The sequence below is a fragment of the Tenrec ecaudatus genome, chromosome 11, assembly GCF_050624435.1.
Source record: "Tenrec ecaudatus isolate mTenEca1 chromosome 11, mTenEca1.hap1, whole genome shotgun sequence".
Classification (NCBI taxonomy): Eukaryota; Metazoa; Chordata; class Mammalia; order Afrosoricida; family Tenrecidae; genus Tenrec; species Tenrec ecaudatus.
The window spans coordinates 29,597,421-29,612,815 of NC_134540.1; the positions used below are offsets into that span (position 1 = coordinate 29,597,421).

Below are 15,395 nucleotides of genomic sequence, written 5' to 3' on the forward strand. Positions count from 1 at the left end.
GTTAAAAGGCATTGGGGTATATCGATCATATTTCTGGAATGAACCACGTTAGTGAAGAAAAAAAGTTACCAATAGCTTTGCTGTTTTTCATGATTTAAAATAATATGTGCTCCCCTATAAATACCTTTTCTTCCTAAATATCTGAAGTCACCGTGTGTGAGTACATGGGTGATAGAACATACATGAGACTGTAGTAGTATCATAGTAGCTCAATATTTCTTAATATTCCGGGTCTAAATCCATTGCTTTGTATTGCGACAGCTGACACCATCAAGACACAGTTAATGATTTGGATTTAGAGCAGAATACAGTGGGGGACTGCTACTAATTCAAGCCACTTTATGAGCTGGAAAACTAAATCAGTGCAGTCATATCTCATTTAGCTGCATTTGACATAGGTGGTTGAAATGAAGTTTTCATATTCTTATCGACCTTAAACACCCTCATTGTGCAGTTCCCTTAGGCTTGGATTGGACTTTGGTATTGTTCTTCTTTCCTACATAGATCGTGTGCTGCGGGGAATAAAATAATGTAAAACAAAGAAAAAAATGACCACCCCAAACTCATTCATTTTGTTTGGAAAAGTTTAAGCAAGTAGAATAAAAATGACAGAAGTCGAGTGATTTTCTTTAGGCTATAAAAGTATCATTAAGGATGAATCATGGAGTTATCACATGACAAGTATAGCTTTATTCTGTAGTGCAGGGGGTGGTCTTGTGTAGGGGGCCAACTCCCGGACAGTTAACAACAGCCACTCACTGCTTGATTTACACTAGGCTGTGATAAGCTTCCTAGGGCCCAGGGAGAGAGAGAGGTGGGATCTAATTTGCAATGGACCTCGAGAACCAGACCTCAGACATCTGTAATAAGCATGGCACTCAGTAGCAGATATGCAAGAAGTGCTAGTTTCCTTCCCTCCCAGTGCCACTAACGTGAACAGCATGACACAACTGGACAAAAGCAAGGTGCTTCACAAATCCTCAGGGGTAAGGATCAGGCTTTAAGGACATAGATTAGATCCATTGTTTTATTTGAAATGTTTAATATTTTCATGGCATGAAATATAGATTGCTTGATACTGTTTGTCTACATGTAAATGAGTACTTACCGTTTTAGATTGCACGCATTCATAATGTCCTCTACTGATGGTGCATCCAAGGAAGTCTATGTAAATTCAGATAATGATCAAAGAGTTCTTCAAGGAGGTTTTCTCTACAGCCTCCCTTAGGTCTTCCCCTGTTGAACAGAGGTCACTTGATTCTGCCCCGCCTCCCCACCCCCAGCCATTGGACGAACTCTTCCTACCTGCTGGCACTTCCCTTATTTGAATTGAATGTTGTAAGGCTGACAGCGAGCCAGTATCCAGCCTTTTCACTAGGCGATTGAACCATAATGCGTTTTCTGTAATGGATATGAAAACGTATTCTATAATTGTATCCTTCATTTTTACACTTGTTATCCATTGTTTTAATCTCTGATGTGTCACGATGAGATTTTTCTGTGGCTGGAGGCCAGTGCCGTGATCCATTAATACGTATAAATTAGTGTTCCTTCAGATTTTATTTTGTTGGCGTTCACTTTGCTATTCAGTGGGCGTTTAGTATGTAGCTGGTATGTGTCAGAACAGTACTAGACAGAGGGCATTCAAAGCAAAGTAAGAGTAGCATCGTCGTGGCTTTAAAAGACTCCAGGTGATTTGAAGCATCATATTTTTTTCTTGGAATAGCTCTTTTCCCTCTTTTAAAATATGAGTGCTCCCCTGTTTTAAATAGATGCCATAATTAGCTGGCAATATATAAAAGAGGAGTTTTTTAAAACTAGGGTTGGAGACTTGATCTTTCAGTGGAGTAATAAAATTTTAAGATCTATTACTCTAATTATAAAAATGCCAACTTTAAAATTTATCCTTCAGTTAATTTAGAGGGAAATGCACTTTTTCATCCTTAAAATCACACTTCTTTCTAGAGGCAAAGGTGTTAATAAAATATAGTTGCAAGTGAAACTTCATTTTTGTAACTAGACGAGATTAGCATATTTGCTATATTAAAAGAAGTCTCTTTAACGGCCTGGCATATATTGAAAATCTGGACTTATCATCCAAGTTTTGAAAAAAAACCAGATTCTCTAAAAACAAATCATTTCACATGTATAGAGATCTATTTTGGAAAGGGGGCTTTTGATTCATAATATTCTCCAAAAGTGTATTTCAGACTTCAGCCTTTCAAAAGACATAAGCTTAACATAGACGTTAAACCCTGGATGAAATAAATGTTTGGTTTAATTGACTCTTACCTCCAGATGGTTCTGATTTGGGCAAGTCCATTGCCTTATGCATATTGATCACAGTATTTCATGGACTTGATGCAGTGACACAAACCTTGAAAATAGAGACCTTTAATAAACACACTTTCTCTTAAATGGAGGGACAGTACATACTTAAGATTTGGTGATGTTGACTCTACCTCTCGATGTCACATTTCAAGCAAGACAGACAATGCTATTTTAACTTACTTAACTATCCCCCAAACCCGTGTGCAGATGGAGAGCTGCTTCTACCAGCAGGTCATTTGAAGAACCTCACCACCGTGTTTCAAGCATAGTTCACTGTTTTTGAAAAATAATGCATATGATGCTTCACCTGCGCAGTCTTATGCAAACCGGTTTAAGAAGATAAGTCTTGCCTGCCAGAAAATTGTACTATTTTAATTGCAATTAGGCTTCTGTGATAAATCATCAAGCTGGAGCCTAACTCGAAAAGGATCTGTCCAACTGTTCTGTGGAAGCTTGGGCAACCATCACCATGTAATGACTATAATTTAAATGAGCCACAAACGGAAACCTACTAACATATGTAGACCTCAGGAACAAAATGCAAAATAGCACTGGTTAATTAAATATGTTGATTAAGATAGACTAAGTAAATTTTCGGTTAAATCATATATGGATTTATGTGACCAATCAGGCAACTATATGTTATTATGAATATTATTTAAAAAATAACAGCAGTTGGTAAACTGATTTAGAATCAGCAACAGGCTAGATTAAGGTTAATGAGTTCATTGGATTTAAATAAAGGTTGATATGGATAAAGCGGGAGTCTTACCCTGTGTGTAAAAACCAATTTCCTCATAAAATCAGAAATGTCTCACCGACAGTGACAATTAATGGAGTGCTTTTAGCAGAGTCTCCACTTTGAGCTTGCTGTTCTTTGCACAAGTGCCTAAGCATTGCTTTGCCAAAGAAAATAAATCAGGAGAAATTATTAAAATAAATAGTTGGGGTGCTTCTTTTTTCCCTCTTCCAAAAATTTGATATACATTGTTTTCAGAATTTTGGTTATGATAACATTCTCTGAAAAGCCATTTATCCGTCCCTAAAATCATGTGCATCATCTAACCTGTTCAGTTTTCTCCTCTGAAAATTAGATGTTTCCACACAGTCGTCTTTCTCATTTCTTTGGTGAACATTTAAACAAGAGTTTTCATTAATTATTTGAGGAAACTTTTCATAGTTGATAATTTTCCTCTCACCACCCAATACGCATCTGGCTGACCTCTTTCTAGCTAGTTGACATATGTTCAAACAGTGCAAATCAATGTTAATATTGGCTCAAGAAAAACAATTATAGAATCAATCACATGGTTAAGTCTCTGCCAGCCACGAATCATTTTCAATATTCCCATTGTTTATATGATCTATGTTATCGCTCTTCTGCCATAGTGTTGAGAGGACAATGTTTCTGTAATCATTTTTGAAGTCTTTTCCTCCTCTGAAGTAGAAAATTAACTTTCCTTTGTAAAGCGGAAATCATGAAACAGCAGAAATGTAGGCTGTCAAGTGAATTTATGCTGTTTATCATTTGAATGAAAAGCTATCAACTTAGAGTAGTAGGTATATAGCTACCATAATCTTTAATAGTAATATTACTTTAATTAGGAGAGTTCATATTTGTTTTTTGTTTTTATGCTAAGGCATTAAGAAGAATTTAGTGTTCCAACATTTATGAATGTTAGGGAATTACACTTAGTGTTGCAATAATGTGTAAATGTGATTTAGAAGATGTCAGACAGTTGTAATTTTGTCTGATGGTACCAGTTGTGATCAGGAGACGTCTTAGGAAAATTAAATAATGCTCATTGATTTTAATGGTAGGCGGTTTATTCAGAGACAATGTAGTTAAATAGACGTTCTGATGATCTGAATCATCAGAACTGTCAATCTATTGCTGAGGGAAAGCAAGTTTGGGATTGAAAGGACCAAATCTTAAATTTGGCAACCTTTTCATTTATTTGGCTTAGTTGGATGCAAAAATTGGATCGACTAATTCATCAAGGAGGAAAAAAAAATCCTGGAACAGCCCTAGACAAATCATGTGTGGGAACAAGTGCTGGGAGGGTAGGTGGTGCTAAGGAGGGCTTCATTTCACATGTGTACAAATTTATGTCAAACAGACAGGACCTAAACATGTCCCTGTGATCCATGGACGGCTGCAGACAAGTTCTCTCAGTAAAACACTCGTCTGATTCTCGCCCCACAGTCCTGACTTTACCCCTGCAGCCTTCTTTGTATCTCTTTAAGACTCAAAGCATGTTGGAAGCGAGCTAGATTTGTATCCCTAGAAGATGTTCAAAGGGCAACATTGACTCAGTGTAGATTGAAGAGTATACCGTTCCGGAAGCAATGCTTGTTTTATTATTTGTTGCCACGGATTCGGCCCAACTCATAAAGACCTAATGTCCAACAAAACACTGGCCAGTCCCATACATATTCATAACCATTGCTTTGTTGAGCCCTTTGATGTAGCCATTGGGTTGAAGTTCTTTCTCTTTTTGCTGAGCCCCTACTGTACCAAACAAGTGGGTTTAGGGACCTATCCCACCTTAAAACATGCCCAAGTACATGAGACAAAGTATCATGGCCCTCTTTCTGAGAAGCATTCTGGCTGTACTTTCTCCAACACATATTTGTTCATTCTCCTGGCACTCCTTAGTTGATTTAATACTTTTTTGCCAATGTCATAATTCAAAGGCATCAGCAGAGGAAAGGTTAATGAGATGGAAATACTACCGTCAGAAGGCTGTAGCCCTCAAAGAGGATATGTTGAGAAAAAATAGCTTGACATTTTGATATTTTTGTTCAATAATAGTTTATGTGATTTCATAACAATATGTTTCATAGCAATACACATATATATATATGTATATATATATATTTACTTTAGAGGAATCCAGATCAATTCTTACTTGTTGTGAAGGTATTATAAAAAGAATATTTGATACCATAACTAGAAGTGTTTAAGGATGCTTTCCTAAGTTTGAAGTTGACACCGATGGAGAGAGGTGTCATTGCAGAAACCCAACAATTTTGACCACAGGGGTCTATTGATGTGTATCCATTAAGCAGCCTTTCCTTGTGCTCCTCTTCTGAATGGACTGGTACAAAGATGTTTTCCAAACACTTCTAGTGGGAAGAGGGTTATGATACAGGTGTACAGGGTGGTAAACAGATTCCACAGTGAGGTACATCTAAATGAAATTGTTCTCTCTGTGTCATGCTCCTCCAAGTGTGCCAATGGCCTGTCTCAAAGAGGTGGCGCTAAAGTGGGCCATTCTGAGTATTGGCTTAGCCCCATGGCTGCAACAGTGGGAAATCATTCAGCTCTCCTCCTGTAGCACATTGTGTGGACGTTCACTACTCTAGAGTTTTCCAGAGGAAGATATGAATGTTCCCTTAGTAAAGATCTCTAACAGGAAAGTCAAGGAAAACATTAGATGCATACAATCTAATGTTTCATTAAAAACAACTTTAAGATAAAATGGCTTTAGAAGTAACATGAGCTTTCTCTTGTCCATAATGACCAATATCAGTATGAAAATCAAAGGGGTGCTGCCCTCAGCATCGCATACCCACCAAGCCTATTCCCCAGAGTGAATTCTGACTCCTAGCCACCCTAGGTAGGAATCTAGCGACCATAAGCAGATCCTTGTCTTTCACACACAGAGAGGCTGGTGGTTTTGAACCTCTGACATTGTAGTTCAGAATCCAAGACTTACCTGACAGTGCCAACATTGCTCTTAAGCATCCTAAGCAGTTGCACTTAATCTGGTGCTCTTACAAACTCAATGTTTGCTATCCGTAACCCTTTTCTTTTCTATACACATTCCCCCAACCACGTACATCAGGAACTTGTGTTCTGCTAAATCCTGCAGTTATTGTAAATCTGCATTTGTGTGTCTGTGTGACTTGCTGCATTTATGACCACATAAATATACTTAATTTTTTTCAGCCAGTTCCTTTTCATTTTTGATTATCAACCTTAGTAAAGAAAACATGGAAGAACACTCTTTGTCATTCTAACTGGTTTAAACAGTCCCTGTGCCAAGCAAATTACTAAACAGATGTTTGTAAATTTCTAAGGTTAAAAAATGCCTACATGTTATGTAGCTTTTCTTCATGGTGAGAAAAGTGGCATGACTGTTATACATGAAATTAAATAAATATACTACCAGAAGGGTAATCATGTAACTTGACGTATATGAACTGCTTTCTAAATATTCACATTCTTTCTTCCAATGAAGTATCTTTTAAAATCCAGGAATTCAGGGTCCTTTAGAGGGTATTAAAAATAAAAATCTAAAGCTACTTAGTATTGCTAATGCAAGTGAAAGCAAATTACAAAAAAATCTAAAAAAATTAGATTAGTGTCAAATGATCACCCAAGGATTTTGCATAAAAGGTACTTAAATTATTTTAGGCAGTAATGGATGGGATGAGATGTAGCAGTCTCTGGCAAGGTGAGACGCCGGCCAGGCCAAGCCTTCACATCGCACGAGTTCATGGAGCATTGTCAGAGTCAGCCATTCTGGGGACAATGCAGCAAATCATAGCTATTTGATTAATCAAATCAGCACTCCATTGTGAAAGTACAAAGAGATGAAGTCTGCTGAAATCTGATTTGGAATTGGATGCTTGTGGATTAATGACCTTGTGTAGATAGTGCCTACTAGTGATTTGCATGGAAAATAAATATATTTATTAGACATTAGAGTAAGTGAGGGTTTAGCTTAACAAGTCGAGTTGCATGCCTTACTCATCGTGTGCTCTTGAGAACATAGGATCTAAGGAGCTCTGCTGGTTCAGTGGGCTAAGCATTGGACTGATAAGTACGAGGTCGGCGGTTCAACCCTACCAGGCCCTGCAAGGATGAACAATGAGCCCTGTGTCTGTATCCCTAGGGAGAGGCTTTAGTCTGTCTTATAGTGTTGCTTCAGGGGTTGGTCCAATCCAACAGGCTCTCAGTTAAGAAAGGTGAGGCAGTCAGCTTCCGTAATGATTTATAACCTCAGAAACCCTACTGCGTTCTACTCTGTCCTATAGAGTGGCTATGAGTCAGAGTCAGCTCCTCGACAGCGAGCATTTCTGTTTTGTTCTCAGTACAGAATCCAGAGAAACCACTCTGGAAAAAAGCGAGACTGGTTGTCAACCTGAGGACTGTACTCAATGTCACTGAACTGGACATTGGACATGGTTGGATTGGTAGATACTTTGCAATGTGTATTCTCAACCACAATAGAATAAGTAAAATACAAAATATGGCATGAACCAAACAAAGCCCCCGTTGCCCTCTAGCGGGTCACGATGACCCTGTGTAGCAGCAGACTGGCATGACCCACAGCGTTTTCAATGGCCGCAAGCTTCACAGCACGAGAGTCTCAGAACTTCCTCCGAGATGCTTCTGGCCGGATTTGAACTACCGTTTCAGTTAACAGAGAAGTGCTTGATTTGTTTGTGCCGCCTGGTACTCCACAATATAAACCACAAATTACGTATATATTATAAGGTCACTCCCTCCAGTAGACTGACATCGAGAGTAAGAAACTCAAGTACTTCAAAATAGTTGACGATCACTTTTTATTAAACCCATAAATCTGCACTTAGACTGGTCAGAATGAACCATAGCAAACAACGTGCGGGCTACTTTGGATTCTGGAAGGAGCCAGGGTGCCATCTTGGGCTTCCTCCTGAGCTTCTAACCACTGCAAATGCGGTTTGAATCCACCCGCAGCTCTGTAGGGAGGAAGTGAGTCTGTCTTCTTTAGTCTTGAGAAACCCAAAGGTGCAGTTTCACTCACCACTGTGAGCTGGTTATGGGTCAGAATTGACCCAATGGCTGTGAGAAAGAAAAAATGTCACAATATTCACTTTGGTACCACTGTTTCCTCTTTTTCTGCCCAGAAATTAAATTTTCAGTGGTTTAGAACTAGATGTCCCGTGCTATACCTTCACTGCCAGAGATAATGTCTAAAACTGACATTGAGCGAGCCCTAGTTTATTTTCCGTTCAGTCCGGACATGTATTAACTCACCCAATCTAAAACCCTGCTCTGTGTGGCAGGCGCTATTACTGCTTGGGTCCTTATTTTACAGCTAAGGGGGTAGTGGCTGTGCTGTGCGTTAGGTGCCAGACTGCTAAGCTCTAGGTCAGTGGTTCTAATCTGCTAGCTGCTCTTCAGGAGAAAATTGAGAGTGGCTGTTCCCTTCGTGATCTGTATTCTCAGAAGTTCTCTGTAGCGTGATTGTAAGTCATAATCGACTCATCATGTTTTTTATGGCCTTACAGCTAAAACGAAGTTAAATGCCTTCCACCGATCTAATAAGGTGAAGGAGCCCTAGTGACATGTGCCTTCAGCCGCTAGCCTCATGTCCATCGGTTCAAACCCACCCGTGCTCCTGTCAGAAAGAGGGGGCTGTCTGTTTCTGTAAAGATTTAAATTCTTGGAAAACCAGAAGGATATTTCTATTCTGTCCTGGAGCATCGTTTGAGTCTAAGTCAATTTTCTGGCCGTGGGGTGTGAATGGTGAGCTCAGGATTCCAGCCCCATCAGTCTAACACCAGAGACTTTGTTCTTAGCTGCTATTAAATAAGCCTGCCGCTATGACTCAATTTTCTTAAATTGCATCCGTCATCAGTAGTCAATTGACAAAACTGTGTAAAAGTTAAAAAAAGTTAAAATTAAGACCACTCTGTGTACAAATATTATAGCATAATAACATAACCATAAGGGAGCATGCTGCGTCCTTCCCATTTTACAAGGAACGTTCCCAAACAGTACATCGTTAGTATCATCAGTCCTAAGCAGTAGGATGCTGAATATCTATTTATCAACAATGGATTTTGGCAGTGGATTAAGCACTTATGCTCATCTCAAAATAGAACAGTGTTTGGTGGTGATTATTGTTTTAACGTTGCTCCTCATAGCAGATGAGTGAGCTTGAAGAAGGGGGGAGAGTCAAAATTTAATCATTGGTTCTTACTTCTCCACTAGACTAGAATGATGCTTTCCTTTTTGTTTTTCTTTTCTTTTCTTTCCAAATCTTTATTCCAGCCCCTGCTCCTGAACGGGTCAGAAGTGCCAACCACCATCCACCTCTGCACAAACTTGCCAGCTAAGATCAGCATGGGCCTTCCCCCCACCTATCTGTAAATGCTGTGGGATAACTAATCTGCATGTCTATTTAGAAATATGTGTATATTTATTTTATCATGGTTTATATAAGTTTAGACTTTTCCTACTGTATATTTTCTAGTTTTATCACCCACATAAAAAATCATCCAGTTATTTTACGCAGTGTTCTAAATACCCCATGCTTTATGACTGGATTCTTCATGCCTTCCTTAAAATTTTAACAGTTGTTGGTCCAGCAGTCAACCACGTGTTGAACTGTCAAGGTCCCCTTTACAACTGCTAACTTCATTGGACCAGTGAAATGTGTCCATTATGGCCTATCAGAATCTACCCAATTGGATAAAACACTTATGTGAGGTTGGTACACTTTTAATTTGAGGCACAAAAATTGAAAACCAGCATGAAGGAACTAAGAGACACCAATGCAGAGCTTTCCCTGCTCCACGAGCAAATGAGGTTTTCCTAATTCCATAATGCCAAGGTATTTGATTCTTGGAATAGCATGCTCATCATTTGTGCCATGATCTGTAGTGCACGTGGATTGCAGGGTCACTTGAATGAATGCTGTTTTTGTTTAGAATATATTCTGACACATACTGGACATTTTTTTTAAAGGAAGAATTCTCCTTCAAAAGGAGTTTCAAGTTGGCCTATCATTCCAAACTCGTGTGTTTTTGAAGCCTGCATTGCTTACATTTTTATTGTGAACGCTCCCTCATTTTAATTTTTTTAAAGGTTAGCAGGAGAGCTGTTGGAACAATAGCTTTTTCCTGGCTACCTACCCTTCCTAATAAGTTTTAATATGTAGGAGGATTTCAATTGTTCTAATTAAAGAGCATTATTGAAAATGTTGACTGGCTGCTGATTGTATGCTGTTAATTAGGCAAGAAAACTTTCGGTAAGGGCATATATTTAAATCAACCAGAAGAGCTAAACTCCCCTGCTAATGTACTAGTGAAATGAAACAGCAGAATGTCATTTGATGAAATTATTAGGATAGTAGGAAAATGTACTTCTGACCTATGAGCAGAAAAGCATTTGTTCATGTCTGCTTTGAACCCCACGGCTTACACAATAATAGAAATCTATTTGAGGTACACATGTGGGAGAAAGTTTTTGTCTCTGGATATGTTTAGAGTGTCCTTTTTCAAAAAGTATTTTGTGTGTGTGTTTTTAATGATAGCATTTTGATAGGACTCATCTTTGATTAGAGCAAACCTAAAAACAAACAGTTTTAGCCAACTTTCTATCAGACTCAGATAGTACAATGTCAAATTATTATGGTTGTTACAGTAGATTCCAGACTGTAATAGGATTCCCATTCGAGTTTGGAAGCTAAACCCTAGCGCTTGAAAGTACGGTGGCCTAATATGATGTGTTGCTTTAACTTTCTCGGTACAAAAGTATAGTCAGAGTTCTCCTTTATCAAGGGACAAAACAGACAAGGTGTTGTGAAAAACTAAATTAATTTTCCATTGACTTTCTCCATATTGGTAATGGTATTTATACTGGCATTATGCCTTTTGGTTATGATGATGACAGGAGGGCTCAATCCAAGGGGACATTAAAAGAGCCAACCTTAATAGTCTTAGTGTTGGAAATTTCTGCCTCGAGCAGCGTAGAGCTCGCCAGCATGAACCTTGTTTTCTCCACAAGTGTAGATTAATGTGCATCACTTCTAGATAACTGAGGAAGAAGCTGAGAGGGCTAATGGAACTGGGCAAGATGAAAGCCGTGGAATGAACCTTGTACACTTGTTTTGATGGAGATGCAGTGGGCGGGGCCAATGGGCACCCACTTTTGCACATTCAGACTTTGGGGAACGTTATGGCAAGGGGATGTGGAAAGCAACTCTGTGAATAAAGCTAATATAGAGCTTTTCTCATCATACACGAAAATCACTTTTCCCATTTATTAAGCAGTGGTACAGATCAGCAGCCAATGATTTTCCCCCATTTAATGACAACTGCATTTACCATTTTAAAATATTTGTAGAAAATGTATCCTTAATTCAGGGGCCTATAGAAAATGAGACTTGATACATTGAACATACATTGCTAATATACAAACATTCGTTTTATATTATATGAAATGTCTCTGAAAATATTTTTACACCTTCATGAGAATCTTGATAAAAATTATTTTAACACCAGACTTATCAACATTTTTTCTTAGCTTCATTTTTTTTTACTACAAAGCTTAGCAGTCATACGTAGAATGAAAATATTTTCTAGTACAGGTGTTATATCTTTTTTTACCCCAAGTTGACAAATTTTTACCTGTGTTTAGAGCACACTGAGTGTTTCTCCACTGGTGCTTCGATATAATTGCTGTTCCTTGACTTGGACTTGGCAAGAGCTTGCACATATTTTTACATACATTTTTGAAGGGGGTGCTAATTTTTTTTATTTTGGGTAATGCATTTTTTTGAGTCTATTTAGTAGAGAATGTAGACATTATTTTCAACTTTATTTCCTGCATTCTATTTTCACTCACAAAAGGCATTTTGATGTTGTGTATAGATTAGTAAAAATGAAGTATAGCAATACTGAAATGTATTATTTGGTATAACTTCATGAAACCCAGATCATGTAGGCAACCTAGGAATTGGAACATTGAGGGCAGTAGGTTTTTAGACATTGTTTCATAAAAGAAATCTTTATTACCTTCTAGAATCATAAAATAAAACCACAGTATCAGGAATATTACAAATTTAAAGTGATTACTTGAAAGGGAGAGAAATCACAAATATGTATATCATACTATATTTGAGGTGATTATATATGGGTTTTTTGATGTAACACAGTACCTTTAGCAGAAAAATATAAAGTTTGTCAACCATGATGGAGAACAAGATATCGATAAAATGAAATGATTGTCATTAAACTTTCAAAAACTTGTGACCCGATTTAAGGATATTCGGACTTTATGAAACTTTATTTAAAATTCATTTAACTTCATAATATTAGAAAGAAATAATATAAGGATGTTAAGAATTCTTTTATATCTCACATTATGAGATAGCATATTCAAGAGATTTGAAATGTCTTAGCTTAATCTGAACATATACATACTTTATCGTTAAACAAATCACTGCTTTGCTACTGTCAACGTCTTAAAGCACAGAGTAGCAAGAAGACATTATGATTTGCTTGATTAACCTTGTTCATTTTGCATGACAAGGAATAAGATTACTCTTTGATGATCATGTTATTTGAATTATATATGATCTTTTTATTATCCTGGATATTTATCAGTTCCCGCACAAACACATAGCTCTCACTCACATGTGGGCAGAGGACACCTCTCTTCCTCACAAAGGAGCACATTTCCTTCTAACATAAAATGAACCTTAATGCTTCTCATTTTATTCCCCGTTGAATGAAAACAAAGACATCGAGGTCAGTAGGGCAGAGCTCAGCTTTCCCAGGCTGACGGCGGCATTAACAGGAGGTAGCAGGCGCATTTGTGTGTGCCCCTTTCATGCCACCTGACCGTGTGCACAAACTGCATATTCTTTGCATTTTGACCAACAAAAGGCAACTTGGTGAGTTAGCGAGATCTACTGGGTGCTTAACACATGGTGCTGCTCCATCACAACCGTCCAGATTTGGACTCTTGAGGCTTAAAAGAGTTTAATTTGTCTTGCCTGTTGTTAGATGTAGTCTCCTAACAATGCAAATTTGATTACCATACAACTTATTTTCTTAGTTTACATTTAAGGTTCAGCTTCTTTAAAAAATATATATATATATACATACTCATAGTCCTTGGATGATGATGTCTTGATATTACTCAGCAGGTTGGTAGACATAGGCAGATAACCACATTGCTCATATTCAAATGCAAAGCGCATCATTGCAATCATTACTGCCTGAATGACCTTTAGGGGCTGCTCACTAAGTGCTCCCTCTCCGTTTGCCACTTCACTGTAGGTCGGCATGCTCTTGTTTCTTTTATGCCTTTCCTTTTTTGTATCCAAGTGAAAGCGATGGGAAATAGCCCATTGGTTTTATGACAAATCCTACATAGTTTAGATACCCCACATAAATTCTCATATGCAACTCTATGCTCAAAATTATGAACTGTGGTTGAAAGATATATCCCTTATGGTGTTGTATGTATGAATGAGTACAATTGTAAAACACTGATGTCACGTTTTCCTATAACACATAAATTCTGTAGCTATCGATCACAATAGAGTATATCCTACTGCTACATTATAAAATTAATTTTTGAGATTCCTAGTAAGTCTCTAGATAAATGGTTATTATTAAAGAGTTGTAGGGAAATGTTTCCTCTGATTGGAAATTGAAGATCTTATTTTAACCTAAGGATATTGCAGAGTAGATTTTATTTAAGAAGTTCAATGCAGCAATAGAGTTCAGTTTTGATTTCAAATCAAGTTTAGACATACAAAACTGATTTGGCTGAAAATTGGGTGATATATTTTAGAAGATTTAAAATAGACAAAATAATACTGCAATGTGTGATATGAATGATTAATCAATGAAAGTTATTATTGTTAATAATGGTAGAAAATTCTTTCCTCCCTGTGCCTAGTGATTTAAGTTGAATGGGAAATTAGTAATATGTAATAATAAGGATGCATTTTACTATCAATATTTGCTGAAGAGTGTTGAACACAGAATTAAAATTTGTCCTTATTAAAATGGACCTTTGTACACTATGATTTGAATTAAATAATAAATATATAAAGCATCTTTAAAGTTGTATATCAAAATGTATAATGTTCCATTTTTGGCTACATTTTGTAAAGCATTTTTGGTGTAATCAATATGACTCTCACATATGTCAAATTAAGTATTCTATTTATTTAAACAATTATATACTTAATGTATTTGGAAGCTTATTGCACTTATATAATTGTATATACTGCAGCTTCAAAAGTCTGTACCTATCCTTGCTTTTAAAAAACTAGTGTGTGCATTTTTCCCATTTATTTTTAATTAATTATATTAAGGAAACCATCCTTTACTAAATGTACCTTAAAATTCACAATAAAGTTTCAGAAATTGTTTTGTACAATGTTGAGACTTTGTGTTGAATTTGTTTGTGAACACTTGTTGGAACAGTCCTTTGCTTTTCTCATCAGGAGTGCTTGTGTAGAATCACGCTGGCAAAACATGAGTTCAAATGTGCAGTGGGAAATAGCTAGCCCCTGTTTAATTGGGTGGCTGTTCTCCTAAGTGATGAATTGCTCACACCTGTGGAACCTTGGCAAAAACACAGTAAATGGGCTTTGCCCCCAAATCCCTAGTTACTCATTATGACCACATTTTAGTATTGGAATGTCAAGTAATTTGCACTTTAACTGTGTGTTCTAGACTGCAGGGAAGCAGTTTCATGGAGTTAATGTGGAGAAAATATATGTAGGACTGTTAATCAAATCCTTTTATGCTCTATTTACAGAAGTTAAATAGATATTTAAAGAGTGAGAGTTTGGCATACATTACTTTTACATGCCATTGAAAAAGATAAGAGCAGATTTTCAAATACAGTAAATATGAATATCCATGCTTACTTTGGATGCGTTCACTGAGGGAAGCACCCACTTACTTTAATAACAAAATTTAGATTTCTACACTGATGACAAGTCTGGTGCTGTGATGAATTCACTACTGTAGTTAATGTCACCCTCTGAGCCCATTTGAATAAGTCCCCATGGGTATTTCCAAAGAGAAGCGCATGCCCCATGCCTTTGTTGTCTCAGCTAATCTACAGTAAGCAGGCAACACAGAGGGAAGAGAGATGCGAGCTGATTTCAAATCTATATTGCCTCCTTTGATTCATTTCTTGACAGTTTTACTGATATTCAATAGTCTTATCCATTCCAATTCCTCTTTAGCATTTTTCATAAGCTATTATTCCTCACTAACATGTTGACTACTTTTTCTTGTTCACATAT

General features: G+C 37.3%; 1 protein-coding gene across 6 annotated transcripts in view; it reads left to right on the forward strand.

The window, feature by feature from the left end:
* The window catches only part of PCDH9 (protocadherin 9), a 1,088,104-nt gene that overhangs the window by 17,203 nt on the left and 1,055,506 nt on the right, over positions 1–15,395 (forward strand). The window contains exon 3 of one of the 6 annotated variants that reach the window (XM_075562993.1): positions 9,386–14,442. The exons of the other annotated variants lie outside the window; for them this stretch is intronic. Coding sequence (XP_075419108.1) covers positions 9,386–9,484 — 99 coding nt within the window. The 3' untranslated portion in view covers positions 9,485–14,442. Of the gene's footprint in view, positions 1–9,385; positions 14,443–15,395 lie in introns of those variants that run through there. 6 annotated transcript variants of the gene reach the window in all.